The 16,913-nt window shown below is 38.2% G+C and overlaps 1 protein-coding gene across 3 annotated transcripts in view; it reads left to right on the top strand.

Moving 5' to 3' along the window:
* Positions 1-16,913, top strand: part of INTS8 (integrator complex subunit 8) — a 57,095-nt gene that overhangs the window by 17,551 nt on the left and 22,631 nt on the right. For all 3 annotated transcript variants that reach the window (XM_078352667.1, XM_035277156.3, XM_078352666.1), the window contains 6 exons: positions 758-899; positions 7,921-7,991; positions 8,369-8,544; positions 9,671-9,804; positions 11,976-12,086; positions 14,953-15,154. In XM_078352667.1, the coding sequence (XP_078208793.1) occupies positions 758-899; positions 7,921-7,991; positions 8,369-8,544; positions 9,671-9,804; positions 11,976-12,086; positions 14,953-15,154 (836 nt within the window). The remainder of the gene's footprint in view (positions 1-757; positions 900-7,920; positions 7,992-8,368; positions 8,545-9,670; positions 9,805-11,975; positions 12,087-14,952; positions 15,155-16,913) is intronic.

Genomic DNA, 16,913 nt, shown 5'->3' with positions numbered 1-16,913 from the left:
AGTAAGTTGAAAAATTACTTTTTGGTTTTTGAATAAAATAGCAATGCATTCCGGTTTATCAAAACCATACCTTCGAATTATTTTTATGACTCTGACATTATTTTCATGTTGTTAATATATGGGAAATAAACATAGCCAGAGGAGCCACTCTGGTGTTCCTCTATCTAGTCCGTTTTAAAAGTGCTTGGAGAGGCCAGGCACCGTGGCTCATGCCTGTAATCCTAACACTTTGAGAGGCCGAGGTGGGTGGATCAGTTGAGGTCAGGAGTTCAAGACTAGCCTGGCCACCATGGTGAAACCCTGTCTCTACCAAAAAATATAAAAATTAGCTGGGCGTGGTGGTGCACACCTGTAGTCCCAGCTACTCAGGAGGCTGAGGCACAAGAATTGCTTGAACCCAAGAGGTGGAGGTTGCTATGAGCTAAGATGGCATTCCTGCACTCCAGCCTGGGTGACAAAGCAAGAGTCCGTCTCAAAAAAAAAAAAAAAAAATGCTTGGGGGAAAAATTATGTATAGCAGAATTTCATTCTGTTGCCTGATATGTAACTAAATTTTCCCTTGATAAATTCAAAACCTGTCTGCTTACTTTCTCCCTGTAATTTGGTATATATTTAGTAGTATGCTTGAATTGCTGGAATATCCTAAAATTTTACCTCTCAAAAACAAATGGCTCATTCCTGTGAATATAATTTTGTAATATACACTTTTCTTTAACGCTAAAAATAATGCTAGTTGATCTACTTTTGTGTTCTACAGAAATGAAGCTCTAGATGAAATCTGTTTTAAAGTTTGTGCCTGTAATACAGTCCGTGATATACTGGAAGGCAGAACAATTAGTGTTCAATTCAACCAGTTATTTCTTAGACCGAATAAAGAGAAAATAGACTTTCTTCTTGAGGTATGACATATTTTTCTTTCCCCTTTTGATTTCTAATTTGCTTTAAGCTTACCAGTAACCTCTTAATTGCCAAATTCAGTGCCTTTTTTTCTGTCCGCCTTGCCTTTCTGTGTTCGACAGTTGGCACTTTTGACAGATTATGCCCTTCCGCCTTGTCTTCTACTGTAACTCTTTTTCTAGTTCTCCCCCATGTTTCTTCAGAATCTTTATTGGATTCTCCTCAGTCCTTCATTGACTTCTCCTTTGCTCTTCCTTAAGTGTTTCTGTTTATAGAACTTTTATCTTTGGCTCACTCATTTTTTATTCATTTCCAAAGCTTCACTCATTTGTTTCATCAGCTGTTTACTAAGAACTTCCAAATCAAAGCTCTAGTCTCTCCTGTGTTCTGTGGGGTCTGTGTTTCTACTGCATCACTCTGCCTCTGTCTTAACAGTCTTAATATTGCAGACATTGAGAGAAATATATAAAGCACAGATAAGACCAATTCCAAAAATACAGTGTTGCCAGCACTCTAGAAGCGTTTGTTGTGGTCTTTACAACCTCCTCTGCCTTCCCTTGAGGCAGCCACTGCCCTGGACTTCTGTGATCATCATTTTTTTGCTTTCTTTTCAGTTGTATCCCCTCTGTATGCATCCTGAAAGAACAATCTTTAATTTGCCTGTTTTGAACTTCATATAAATGGAATCCTACAATATGTGCTCTTTATCTTCTTTCACTAAACATTTGTGAGATTTATTCAAGTTGTATATAAACACAATTTTTTTCATTGCTTTAAGATGTTACAATAGTATATGGTCCACGCCACAGTTTCTTCATTATTATGGGAGACATTTATGTTTTTTTTATAGTTTATGGCTGTATACACATACGATGATGAATATTTGTGTTTATAGTTTTTGCTGCTTGGAACATACTTGTACATGTATATAGGTGCACATATGTACCAGTTTACATTATATACCTAGGGAAAAATATATCTGCAACATTATTTTTTAATATCCAAGTGGTTTGTACCACAAGCATGCCTGAGTATTCTCATTGTTCAGCATCCTTGTTAACATTTGATATTGTCAGATCACTTGTGAGGTGGTTTTCTAACAGTACCTCATTGAGGTTTTCATTTCTACAACTCTTCATTTAGTTTTTACTCACAGATTTTGTTTTTTGAGGTGCCTTTTCCAAGTGTTATGCCTCTTTTTTTCTTTTTTTCTATTTTTTGAGACAGAGTTCTGCTCTTGTCGCCCAGGTTGGAGTACAATGGCCTGATCTTGGCTCACTACAACCTCTGCCTTCCAGGTTGAAGCAGTTCTCAGGCCTCAGCCTCCCAAGTAGCTGGGATTACAGGCATGCACCACCATGCCTGGCTAATTTTTGTATTTGTAGTAGAGACAGGTTTCGCCATGTTGGCCAGGCTGGTCTCGAACTCCTGACCTCAAGTGATCCTCCTGCCTCCGCCTCCGGTGCTGGAATTACAGGAATCAGCTGCTGCACCCAGCTGTGTTATGTCTCATTTTTCTATTAGATTGTCTGTCTTTTTTCCGGAAAGAGCTTTTTTTTTTGTAGGAGATCTTTATATATTCTGGTTTTTTTTTTTTAACCAATTTTAAATATTGCAGGTATCTTCTCTGAATTTGACTTTTAGTTCTCTCTTTCTTTTTCTGAGACAGGATCTCACTGTGTCACCCAGGTTGGAGTACAGTGATTTGATCTCAGCACACTGTAACCTCCAACTCCTGGGTTCAAGCCATCCTCCCCCCTCAGCCTCCTGAGTAGCTGGGACTGCAGGTGCGTGCAGCCACGCCTGACTAATATTTTTTATTTTTGGTAAAGATGGGGTTTCATCATGTTGCCCAGGCTGGTCTCAAACTCCTGAATGATCCACCCACCTAGGCATCCCAAAGTGTTGGGATTACAGGCATAAGCCATCACACCCAGCTTAATTTTCTTTATATTGTTCCAAAGTTTAATATCAAATTTACCATTTTTTTCCTTTATGACAGTGATTTCTGTGTCTTGTTTAAGAAAGCTGTTTTTCTATCATGTCATGAAGATTTTCTTCTGTGTTATATTTTCTAAAAGCTTTATAGCATAGCCTTCCTTTCACATTTAGGCCTTTAATCAATGTACAGTTGCTTTTGTGTGAAGTAGGGAGTGTTCAGCACCATTTATTGGAAGGTTAATCTTTTCCACCAATCTAGGGCCATCTCTATTGTATGCCGAGTGTCTATATATGTATGGGCCTGTTTCTGAGCCCTTTTGCACCACTTTGCTATTTGTCTGAACATGCCTCATTATGCCTGTGTCCTGATACCATTGAGAGCAAGTTCTTCTACCTTGTTTTCAAGGTCATATTGGTTGTTCTTGTCCTTTGCATTTTTATGTGTAAATATTAGACTCAGATTGTCAAGTTTCACAAATCTGTTGAATTTTTGTTTGCAATTGCGTTAAATTTAGAACCCAGTTTGGAAAGAAAGGATGTCTTTTTCGTTTTTAAGCTGCTTTTTTTTTTTTTTGAGACGGAGTTTCACGCTTGTTACCCAGGCTGGAGTGCAGTGGTGCGATCTCGGCTCACCGGGTTCAGGCAATTCTGCCTCAGCCTCCTGAGTAGCTGGGATTACAGGCACGCACCACCATGCCCAGCTAATTTTTTGTATTTTTAGTAGAGACAGGGTTTCACCATGTTGACCAGTATGGTTTTGATCTCTTGACCTCGTGATCCACCCGCCTCGGCCTCCCAAAGTGCTGGGATTACAGGCGTGAGCCACCGCGCCCGGCCTTTAAGCTTCTTTTTCTATAAAAAATTTAATGGGCAGCCTCCCAAGCCAAAGTATGCTCAGGGAGACCCCCCAAGAATTTACATCTTTACATTATTGGGTGTCCTAATCCATGAGTGGGTATGGCTCTTGATTTCTTTAGGTAGTCTTCAGTGTCCTTTAGAGCTTTCTAATTTTTACATAGAAGTCTTAAATTTTTTTTATACTTCTTTAAATGTAGACTTGAAAATAGCTTATGCAGCCAAGCTCGGTGGCTCACGCCTGTAATTCCAGCACTTTGGGAGGCCGAGGTGGGTCGATCACAAGGTCAGGAGTTCAAGTCCAGCCTGAACAACATGGTGAAATCCTGTCTCTACTAAAAATGCAAAAATTAGCTGGGCATGGTGGAGCGTGCCTGTAATCCCAGCTCTCAGGAGGCTGAGAAAGGAGAATCACTTGAACCTGGGAGGTGGAGGTTGCAGTCGGCTGAGATTGTGCCATGGCACTCCAGCCTGGATGACAGAGCCAGACTCCATCTCAAAAAAAAAAAAGAAAATGGTTTGTGCATTGATATAGAAGTGAACTTTCTAATAATTTTGTATCCAACAACTTTGCTTAGCTTTTAAAAATTCCATTAATTTATCCATAAATTATTTCATTTTTCTATGCATGCAGTCAGTCATCTGTTAAAAATGCATTTTGTTTATTCCTTTTCTAGCCTTTTAGTTTTGATGCCTTTTTACTTAATGTGCTGGCTGTTACCTACAGTGTCCAGTAGCAGTGTGAATAGTGAACTGCCTCATCTCACTCCCAGTCTCAGAAGGAAAGCTTACACTACTTCACCATTTAGAATGATGTTTATTATAGTTTTTTTTTGTAGCTATCCCTTATCTGATTAAGGAAGTTTCCTTCTTTCCTTAGTTCACTGAACGTCCTGTTTTTAAAATAATGAATTATTTTTAGATTCTATAAATGTTTTTTCTGTGTCTGTTGTAATGATCACATAATTTCTCTCTTCTTACCTGTTAATGTAATAAAGCATAATTGATCTTCAAGTGTTAAACCACCTTTGCATATCTGGAATTAACCCAACTAGGTCATAATCTTTTTTTAATAGAAATTTCCTGATTTGATTTGCTAATATTTGTGTTTTTCTATATTCATGTATGAGATTAATGTACATGTTTTAATTTTTTATTTTTCGAGGTAGAGTCTTACTCTGTCACCCAGACTGGATGTAGTGGTGCAATCTTGGCTTACTGCAACCTCCTTCTCCAGGTTCAAGTGATTCTCCTGCCTCAACCTCCAGAGTAGCTGAGATTACAAGCACCCGACACCATGCCTGGCTAATTTTTTTTTTGTATTTTTAGTAGAGATGGGGTTTCACCATGTTGGCCAGGCTGATTTCAAACTCCTGACCTCAAGTGATCCTCCCACTTCGGCCTCCCAAAGTGCTAGGATTATAGGTGTGAGCCACCACGCCTGGCCAGTGCACTTATTTTTTTCTTTCTTGTCTTGCCTTTGATGTTGGTGTCAGGGTCATACTTGTCCTGTAAATAAGTTGAGACGTCTGTCTTTTTTATTGTCTGGAAAAGTTTGTGTAAAATTGAAGTCATTGCTTCTTTCAGTTTTGGGTAGAATTACCAGTAAAGCCTGGGCCTGGGTGACTTTTTTGTGGGAAGGTTTTTGATCAGTGATTATAGAGCTATATTCTCATTTTTCTAGACTTAGTTTTTTTTTAAGAAGTTATTTTCAGCTGGGCATGGTGGCTCAAGCCTGTAATTCCAGCACTTTGGGAGGCTGAGGCGGGTGGATCATGAGGTCAAGAGATAGAGACCATCCTGGTCAACATGGTGAAACCCCGTCTCTACTAAAAATACAAAAAATTAGCTGGGCACGGTGGTGCGTGCCTGTAATCCCAGCTACTCAGGAGGCTGAGGCAGGAGAATTGCCTAAACCCAGGAGGCGGAGGTTGCGGTGAGCTGAGATCACGCCATTGCACTCCAGCCTGGGTAACAAGAGCGACACTCTGTCTCAAAAAAAAAAAGGTTATTTTCTACCTCACCAGAATCTAAGGTTAAAAAAAAAAAAAAAAAAAAGTTATTTTCTAAGGATCTGTTCACTTCATCAAAAGATTATTCGTATTAAACTTTATCTTTTTTTTTTTTTTTTTTTGAGACAGAGTCTTGCTCTGTCTCCAGGCACTGGGCTGGAGTGCAGTGGCACAGTCTCAGATCATTTCAACCTCTGCCTCCCGGATTCAAGCAGTTCTCCTGCTTCAGCCTCCCGAGTAGCTGGGACTACAGGCACACACTACCACACCTAGCTGATTTTTGTATTTTTTTGATAGAGACAGGGTTTCATCATGTTGGCCAAGATGGTCTTGATGTCTTGACCTCGTGATCCACCCGCGTCAGGCTCCCAAAGTGTTTGGATTACAGGCAGAATTTGTCTTTTTAATATTAAAGAATCTACAGAGATACTCACTAGTTTGAGTTTTTCTTTTTAAAAATTGAGGTGAGTGAAATTCACATGACATGATCTGTTTCTTAACGAAAGTTAACATATGTTCCCTATATTATTCCATGACATATGTACAATGCATCTTACTATGTGAATCAATAATATTTTGTAAAAGGAGACTCAAATATTTATTATTCACCATAATTTCTTACATGTGGCAGCAAATAAGCAAAATTATTAGAATGTAAGTATATTTCATATACTCCAAGATACTCAGATGTTATTTACTGATAGGTTAATTTGTTAATCAGAAAATGGTATTTGAACATAGTAATTTTTTTTTTAATATAGTAATTTTTAAATACTAGGCTTTTTTTTGTTTTTGTTTTTTTGAGATTGAGTATCCCTCTTTCACCCAGGCTGGAGTGCAGTGGTGTGGTCTCGGCTCACTGCAATGTTTGCCTTCTAGGTTCAAGTGATTCTTCTGCCTCAGCCTCCCCGAGTAGCTGGGACTACAGGCGCACACCACCACACCCAGCTAATTTTTTTTTTTTGTATTTTTATTAGAGACAAAGTTCACCCTGTTAGCCAGGCTAGTCTTGAACTGTTAACCTCAAGGGATCCACCCTCCTCGGCCTCCCAAAGTGCCCACCGAGCCCGGCCTGTTTTTTTTGTTTTTTTTTTTAACAGTTCCATTGAGATATAATTCACATACCATACAGTTCACACATTTTTAGTGTATAAGTCAGTGGTTTTTAGGGTATTCCTAGAGTTGGGCAACTATCACTTCACTTTTTTCACCCCCAAAAGATAATCTAATCTCTTAATCGTTACCTCTCCTCATTTTCCCTCAGCCCCCCACCACCTGAGGCAACTGCTAATCTACTTTCTATCTCTATAGTTTTGTTCGTTCTGGATATTTTATATAAATGGAACTATGAAATAGATGGTCTTTTATAACTGGCTTCCTTCACTTAGCATGTTTTCAGTATTGTAGCATGTATCAGTACTTCATTCCTTTTTATGGCTGAATAATACTTCATTGAATGAATATGCCATAGATTTTGTGTGTTCATTCATTAGTTGGTAGACTACTGTTATTTCTACTTTTTGGCAACTGTGAATAATACTCCTATGAACATTCTATTTTATGTGTGTGTATCAACGTAGAAAATATTTAATGATTTCTTGAGATTAGGGACTTTTATACTATTTTGGCTTATGAATAATACATGGGGAAGAATCCTAATCTAATGAATAAATTCAAAATAAAATTATGAAAATATTATTTGTAGATGACTAATATAACCATAACTAGTTTCTTTTCTTTATTTGCATTTACTTTTTAAACTTTTGTTACTTTTTTAACTATTCATGAGCTATTCATGAATATAGAACCATTAATTATATTTTCATGATAAATCAGTCATTCTTTTCAACTATTTTTTGTTTTAAAAAATTTTTTATTCAGCTCTTCTGACAGGAGCTACTGATTTCTGTGGTTTATCACTTAATATAATTTGGCAACATACTTGATAAATTCTGCGAGAACTGTACAGCATGGTAGCTAGGTTATTTGCTGCGTGTATACACCTGCAGTTATTAAAATGGTCAGATTCCATTCCCCCTTTTTAATGGATTCTTACTCCTTGGTCTCATCTGCTGTTAAGTTACTTAACCAAATCTGTCATTGGTATATGATTGAAAAAGGAAAATTCAGTTGTTTTAAAATCTAACCTTTTCAAATTATAATCTACATTTTTTTAAAGTACCCATATTCAAATGAAAATTACTCAAATTCCTAGGTATGTTCAAGATCAATAAATTTAGAAAAAGCTTCAGAGTCTTTGAAAGGAAACATGGCTGCTTTTCTGAAGTAAGTATCTTTCTTTTCTTTTCTTTTTCTAACTTTGAACTTAGTCCTGTGAAAAATGTATCTGTTACTACCTTTGTTTCTGTTTTGGGTGTCTTATAACCAGGCAGTAACTGGGATTTGAGAACCCATTAAGTTCAAATTTGTGTAGCCACGTAAGATGTTAGGATTTTATAGTTACCTTTTTTGTATAATGTGGCATTGACATCACAATTTTAAATAAGGACCAAAGGGAAATTTTAAAATCTATTTCAAAATATCATTATACAGTTTATGTAATGATGGCTTTTTTAATGACTTATAAAAGTTCATTGATATGATTGTTTTTCTCAAACTAAATTATACACTTTTTTGTTTTACAATATTTCTTACTGATCTAGGAATGTGTGTCTGGGGTTGGACGATCTGCAGTATGTTTTCATGATTTCTTCACATGAGCTTTTCATTACTCTGTTGAAAGATGAAGAACAAAAGCTACTTGTCGATCAGATGAGGAAGAGATCCCCTAGAGTAAATCTGTGCATTAAACCTGTAACTTCATTTTATGATATCCCAGGTTAGCTCTCCAGTCTGCCAGCTAAAATGTTGGCATGTTTTGTCCCTCTATTCAAATTACCATGGAAATATTTGAGGATTCTTTCTTATTTGTAATTAACACTTTTGTTGGTAATTAATAGAAATTCACCTGTCTTCCATATCAGATTTCTGTATAAGCAGTTATGTGAGAGCTCTGCCGAGCCAATGATTAGTGCAGAATCAGGCCTAGATATATGAAAGATTTTAGCTGGGGAAATAGACCGAGGTAACACTGCTGCCAATATGTTCATGCAGGTAACAACAAAAATGAGGAGAGGAGTGGTGAGAGATGCTGGGACCAAAAAGAGGACAGATGTTCATGCATGTCAGTCTGTATAACTGTGCTAGTATGTGCTGGCTTAACAGCTTTGGCAGTATTGCCATTTTGGGCTTATTTGTTTGATTTTTTTCCCCTATTTTTGCCTTTACAAATACAAGCAGAAAATACAACGCTATTTTAAAATAAGAAACATAAACTTCAAAATTGAGTATAGAGGAGAGAGAATTCAGTTGGTTTTACAAACTCACAATTTTAGCTTCTTTGACATTGACTAGATTTAAACTGGTTGAATGTCCAGTTGTAAAGGAAAAGGGTAAGGTTAACACAATCAGAACTGCTGGAAATGCATTACTGAAGACTGCATCTGATAGCTGAGCTGTAATTAGGGATTTTGGTAATTATTTTTGGGTCTCTGGGAAGAATATGCCCCCTTTTCTCTCAGAAAACATGCTTAATGTTTATTATTCAAAATTAACATTTTATAAATACTTTTGTTAGTATATTATGTTCAAAAGTAGGAATCTATATGTTAATTATTTTCATATATTCCACATGGTTCTTTGCATGAACTTAATATTTTTATCTTGTTTATATTTTCATTATCTTTAGTTTTAAAATGCATGCACTTACTAAATGTAGATATAATAAAATCCTGTTAGGTTGTCTCTGTGAGGATAAAGTTAGTAGGTAATATACACTATGCTGAATTAATCAGTTCTCAAGATGATAGCAGCTTTTAATTTATAGATATAATAATTTAAGTAAATTGTCATTCTCATAGCTGTATCTTTGAATTAAATTGTTGAAACATAAACCTTTGTTTCAGCCTCAGCAAGTGTCAACATTGGTCAGTTAGAGCATCAACTTATATTGTCAGTGGATCCTTGGAGGATTAGACAGATTTTAATTGAATTACATGGTATGACTTCAGACCGCCAATTCTGGACAGTGTCTAATAAGGTAAGAAACCCTTTGTCAAGACCAGATAAGAAAATTGCCTTTGTTTTTTGAGGTGATTTAATAGAAAAGCTGTTCCCTGACCTTTTTAATAAGGACCTCTTTTGCTGAACAGTTTTAAGACCTTCACATGACCATATGACAGAGAAAGGAGAAAATATCAGAAACAAAAAGATACCATTGAGTAACATCTAAAAATGAGTTTTTCCATTTGTTGACAAAATATCTACATGCATTTCATTTATGTTTTTGAGATGGTGTCTCTCTCTGTCACCCAGGCTGGAATACAGTGGTGCTGTCTTGGTTTATTGCAACCTCTGCCTTCCAGGTTCAAGTGATTCTCCTGCCTCAGCCTCCCAGGTAGCTAAGTAGCTGGGATTATAGGCACCTGCCACCATGCCTAGCTAATTTTTGTATTTTTAGTAGAGATGGGAGTTCCACCATGTTGGCCAGGATGGTCTTGAGCTCCTGACCGCAAGTGATCTGCCTGCCTTGGTCTCCCAAAGTGCTGGGATTACAGACATGAGCCACCATGTCCGGCTGCATTTTCAATATAATTGTAAATATATGTAAATGGTATATTGTTTATGCAGTCTGTAGCCAGAACATGCTGTGTGTTGTATAGGGTATTTTATTTTTGGTTTTTTTAATACTCTCTTGAAAGCTAAAGCCAATAGTTTGGAACGAGTTCATTATTACCTCATTATAGAATATTTTTGGTTTTAAATGTTCCTTTAAAAAAATCCCAGCTAATATATTTACCTGTTTCTGAGTTTATTTATTAGAAAGTTTTCCTGCATAGAAAGTGCAAATGGAAGTAGTTTTTAAGACACTATTTCAGTGGAATGTAGCTTAAAGATAGAAAGGAAGTAATCTACAGATACAGGAGAAATTAAAGCAATGTGGTAATGCTCCTAACTAACTATATACTTAACTCCTCCCCTGCTGAAGATGTAGTAAAAAGGCAGCCAGAAAGATGATTTTTTTTTCCCTGAGAGGGAGTTTTGCTCTTGTTGCCGAGGCTGGAGTGCAGTGGTGCAATCTCAGCTCACTGCAACCTCCACCTCTCGGGTTAAGTGATTCTCCTGCCTCAGCCTCCTGAGTAGCTGGGATCACAGGCATGTGCCACCATACCTGGCTAATTTTGTATTTTTAGTAGAGATGAGTTTCTCCAGGGAAGTCTCCAACTCCCACCCTCAGGTGATCCACTCGACTCAGCCTTCCAAAGTGCTGGGATTACAGGCATGAGCCACTGCGACCAGCCTGTATTTTTTTAAACAGGATTTAAACATACAAGTACAGAGAAATGAAAAAAATGGCTCTAAAAATTAGCTGGGCTTTTTTATAGCATTGACGCTATTTATTAGTGTGAATTTTTAAGATGAGGGCAGATGCAGTGGCTCCTTCGTGTAATCCCAGCACTCTGGGGAGCTGAGGTGGGTGGATCACTTGAGGCCGGGAGTTCAAGACCAGCCTAGCCAATGTGGTGAAACCATGTCTCTATTGAAAATAACAAAAATTAGCCGGGCATGATGATGTGCACCTGTATTTCCAGCTACTTGGGAGGCTGAGGCAGGAGAATCACTTGAATCTGGGAGGCAGAGGTTGAAGTGAGCAGAGAGCATGCCACTGCACTCCAGCCTGGGCAACAGAGTGAGACTCTGTCTCAGAAAGCAAAAACGAAAAATTTTAAAGATGTACAAATACAGCATAGTAGTTGTTATAGGACATTCTGGGATTAACTGCCTGCTCTAGTTTGAATGTCAGCTTCATACTTAAATGTATAATCTTGAATAAGTTATTTAATTTCTTTGTGTTGTAGTTTCCGCATTTGCAAAATGATAATAGTAGCATAATAGTACTTACCTTAGTATTGCTGTGAGGATTACCTGAATTAATATATATAAAACTCCTAGTCTTTGTGTGTCTTTTTTTCCTAACAGTAATCTTTCAGAAAGTCCCAATCCATTATTTATTACGCGTTGATTGTAATGAATATGTTCATTTTCATCAGCGTTATATTATGGCTCTCATTTTCCTTTCTCTTTAAGAGACCACCTATGAATTATTTTTTTAGTGTGATTAAAGATTATTGAAAGATACTTATCTAGATTTGGCTTTCTGTATGCGTGTCTGTGTGTGTGTGTATATATGTATTTTTTTGTTTCTTTTAGTGGGAAGTACCTTCTGTCTATAGTGGTGTTATCCTGGGAATTAAAGACAATTTAACGAGAGATTTGGTTTATATTCTTATGGCCAAAGGTTTGCACTGCAGTACTGTTAAGGTGAGTAAAAGTGTGTATCAGACACCTGTTAAGAATGTGCTTTATGGGGCCAGGTGTGGTGGCTCACATCTGTAATCCAAGCACTTTGAGAGGCCAAGGTGGGTAGAAGAATATGCTTTATGGCCAGGTGCCGTGGCTCACACCTGTAATCCTGGCACTTTGGGAGGCTGAGGCAGGCAGATCAACTGAGGTCGAGACCAGCCTGGGCAACATGGTGAAACCCTGTCTCTATTAAAAATACAAAAATTAGCTGGGTACCTGTAATCTCAGCTACTCTGCAGTCTGAAGTAGGAGAATATCTTGGGAGGTGGAGGTTAGAATGAGCTGAGATTACATCACTGCACTCCAACCTGGGTGGCAGAGCAATACTCCATCTCAAAAAAAAAAAAAAAAGTATATGCTTTACTAATTTTAGCAGGAAGTCAGGAACCAGAAATTCTTAACTTTTCCTAATCTCTAAAATTACAATCATGGCCTAAAAGGATATTTGAAAAGGCATCTGGTTTGTTCTTTTTCTTTACCCTTATAATTAAAATGGTCTTGATCAAATAAATGGGTACTGCTCTGTGCCTTTTAAAAGTTTAGAGAACATGCAAAGATATTACTTGTAGAATTCAGTTAGTAAAGGTTGTGTACCAAGATCAAAAAACAAAATTGTTTAAAGTTACTTTTGTAGTGTATTTTACATGAGTTTGCAGTCTGGGATGTTGAGTGCAGTTGCATGACTGATGATACACTAAGTTCTGTAGGAAGGTTAAAGACAGCATTTGGAAGGCAGAAATGAACTAAAATTGAGGGTTAAATAAGTTATCTATGTCCCCACACCAGCAGCATCTGTGATATTTGGTAACTTTTATTTTGAGACAGGGTGTTGCCCTGTCACCCAGACCGGGGTGTAGTGGCATGATTATGGCTCAATGCAGCCTCAACTTTCCTGGGCTCAAGCGATCTTCCCACCTCAGCCCCCTAAGTAGCTGGGACCACAGGCCTGTGCCACCATGCCCAGCTTATTTGAAATAAAATTGTTTTGTAGAGACATAGTCTTACTATATTGCCCAGGCTGGTCTTGAACTCCTGGACTCAAACAGCCTTTCCACATCAGCCTACCAAAGTGCTAGCATTACAGGCATGAGCCACTAAACATGGCCAGAACTTGCTGGAAATACAAATTCTGGGGCCCCATCCTAGACCTAATGAATCAAATTCTGGGATGGGGCACAACATCTTTTAAAATAAGCCCTCGAAGTAATTTTGTTGCATGCTAAAGTTTGAGAACTGCAGCTCTAGACCAGCATTGTCCAGTGGAAACATAATGTCGGCCATGTATGTAATCTATAATTTCATAAAGTGAGGTTGATTTAAATGATTTAACTCAATATGTCTATACTATCATTTCAACCTGTAATTGATAGAAAAAGTTGAGATGTTTTGCATTCTTTTAAAAATATATGTGCTAAGTCTTCCAAATCCAGTAAGTATTTTATACTTTATAGAATCTCTCAATTTGGACTGGGTCACATTTCACATGCTCAATAGCCACATCTAGCTAGTGGCTGCCATATTGGATAGTGCATCATGAGACAATTATAAGCCATTGAAAAGTTTTAATGGGGGAATGTAGTTAACAGCTTTTCTCTTTCCACACCTAACATAACATTATTGGGCACAGAGACTGTTCTGCAATTTCATATACATTTGTTATTTCATTTCAAGTTTGTGAAAGGTATGATCTCAGTTTTAAAGGTATTACATTCTCCAAGGACACACAGCCAGTAAGTGTCACAAGTGTTAGAAGGGATAGAAGAAAACATGTTAGCGAAATATTTAGGAGGTAAAATCTGGAAGCAATTGGTAAGTGATTTAATGTCGAAGGCAAGAGAGGGAGAAAGAGTTGAGCGTGATGCTCAGACTTCTGGTTTGGGAGTCAGAACAGGTGGCAGTGCCAGCGAGTGAATGTGCAGAAGCGCATTTTTGCAGAGCAGATAATGAGTCTATGTTTACAATTTTAATTTGAGGCTATGGTTGGAAACAGCCTGAAGCTTGGAGAATGGTCTGGACTGGAGTTACAGATTTGGGAGTTACCAAAGATCACCCAGAGAGAATATAAAGAGCATGAGACCCTAGGGAATGCAACACTAAGTCCAGGAAAGAGTGGTGGCAGACAGATGTAGAGGGTGTAATTGCTAGGGGAAAAGAAAATGTCAGGAAAAGGATGATACATAGCACCGAGTCGCAGCTCTTCATTCCTGTAAGATAACAGACAAGTGTTTAGTAGATTGGACAATTAAAAGATCTTTGGCTTATGAGAGCTATTTCTTTGTAAAGATGGGGGTAGAAGCCAGATGATTGGAGTGAAGTATGTGGAGAAATAGAATCTAGTCTTTGGAAACGTGAGTGAGATGAGTAGGAAAGGACTTAGATCATAGCTGATTGAATTTACTTGATTTGTTAGCCAATTTTTTAGGCTAGTATGGTGGTGTGCGAAGATTTTAGAATGTGCGACCCTTGAATGGTCTGTGATCTAATTCTGAATATGTTGGATGGAGAAGGGTGTTTGTAATAGAATTTTGCACCCACATAAACATGGAAGTCTTTGGTTATTTTATAAATTTTATAAAACATGTTTAACAATACAGCATGTATTTTATATTGTTTACTGGATTTTTTAATTACAAAGGTATTAAGTATTTATTGGAATAAATCAATAATACAGGGACGATGAAAAGAGAGTCTAGCATCACTACCTGAGATAAGCAACGTTAACCATTTGAATTAATCCTTCACCTCTTTGCTCTGTCATCATAAAGACACACATTTTTTGGCTCCAAAGGAAAGGTGACCCAGGCTGTTCCTTTTCTTTTCATAGGACTTCTCCCATGCTAAACAGCTCTTTGCTGCTTGTTTGGAGTTGGTAACAGAGTTCTCACCAAAGCTTCGTCAGGTCATGCTGAATGAGATGTTGCTTTTGGATATTCATACACACGAAGCTGGGACAGGGCAGGCAGGAGAGAGACCACCATCCGACCTTATTAGTAGGGTCCGAGGCTATCTGGAAATGAGGCTTCCTGGTAAGACTTTCACAAAGACAAATTTCTGAAACTCAGTACTCAAATAATTGTGGGGGAAAATTTAAAAGAACATTTACTTGAGTCTGACATCTTTAAAAAAAAGTTATTTTAGTCCTAAAACAGAATTTGGGTTTGGTGTTCACTTGAGAACATTGGGAAAAATGAAGGAAACCGTTCGTTCCCTGGGATTTCTGTAACAAGGTACCACAAACTGGGTGACTTAAAACAACAGAAATGTAGGCCGGGCGCGGTGGCTCAAGCCTGTAATCCCAGCACTTTGGGAGGCTGAGGTGGGTGGATCACGAGGTCAAGAGATCGAGACCATCCTGGTCAACATGGTGAAACCCCGTCTCTACTAAAAATACAAAAAATTAGCTGGGCATGGTGGCGCGCGCCTGTAATCCCAACTACTCGGGAGGCTGAGGCAGGAGAATTGCCTAAACCCAGGAGGCAGAGGTTGCGGTGAGCCGAGATTGCGCCATTGCACTCCAGCCTGGGTAACAAGAGGGAAACTCCGTCTCATAAAAAAAACAAAAACAAAAACAAATGTATTCTCTCCCAGTTCTGGAGGCCGCATGTCTGAAGTCGAAGTGTCTGCAGGGCTGTGCTGCCCCCAGAGGCTCCAAGAAAGACTCTTTGTTTTGTGTCTTCCTAGCTTCCAGTGGCCCAGCAATCTTTGGCTTGTGGCCGCATTGCTCCAGTCTCTGCGGCTGTCTTCATGTGGCCTTCTCATTGTGTATGTCTGTGTTCTCTCCTTGTAAGGACACCGGTCATTGGATCTAGGTTCCACCCTAATCCAGCTGACCTCCTCATATCTAATTACATCTGCAAAGACTTTCCAAATAAGGTCACATTCTCAGGTTCCAGGTACACATCAATTTTGGGGGATACTTCTACACACTAGAGAAACTATATTGCAATTTTCCAGTGTTTGAAAGAATCAGAATGTCCTTGAGTATACAGGTTGAAGTTTTATTTTCTCGTTACAACCACAAAATGCCCTCACACTGATTGCCAGTGGGCTAGAAATTCACCTGTGTCTACTTTAGGAAAAGATCTTGGGTGCTTAATTCTGATTGTAAATGTCTTACTATGAAAAGGGGCTTACTATATAAATGATCATCTATGACATATAAATCTTTCTTAAAGGAGCTTCTTTTCTATTTTAGGAGTATTTAGAGCAATTAAATCATACTGTACACATTTAATAGTATAAACAGTGAAATTGCATCGTAAAGGAAGATGCCAGTAATGTGTCGGAACAGAAACAAGTGCTACCGTCTTGAGTCTGGGTTAATTTCTAATTAAAGTCTGATTTCCAGCAGGGGCATGCAGTCATAGATCCCAACTTTTTAGTACTTTATAGAGAGAATGCCTTTGACCTTTAACACATCAGTGCTCTTAAATGTTGTAATGTGTTCATGAGAATTGATCTAACAATATGCTGGCACTAAAGCACACGTGCTGCTTATATACATGTTTCCTTTTTAAAAGCAGGAGGTAGGTTTTCCATACAGGGTTTTTCTAAAATCAGAAAGAATTTTTAAACCCTGTTTGTTGAGTGCTAACTACATGTTAGGCATTGTTGTAAGCTTTAGGTGCATAACTCATTTAGTCCTCGTAGCAGCTCCGTGAAGCAGCTATTTCCTTATCCCTGTTTCATAACTAAGAAACTGAGGTGCGGAGAGGTTGAGGAATTTGTCCACAGTCACACAGGAAGAGACAGAACTATGACTTTACTCCATGAGCCCAACTCTGA

Source organism: Callithrix jacchus, chromosome 16 (genome assembly GCF_049354715.1).
Source record: "Callithrix jacchus isolate 240 chromosome 16, calJac240_pri, whole genome shotgun sequence".
Classification (NCBI taxonomy): Eukaryota; Metazoa; Chordata; class Mammalia; order Primates; family Cebidae; genus Callithrix; species Callithrix jacchus.
Note: the sequence above shows the minus strand (reverse complement) of the source record. Positions and strands in the feature narration are given on the sequence as shown.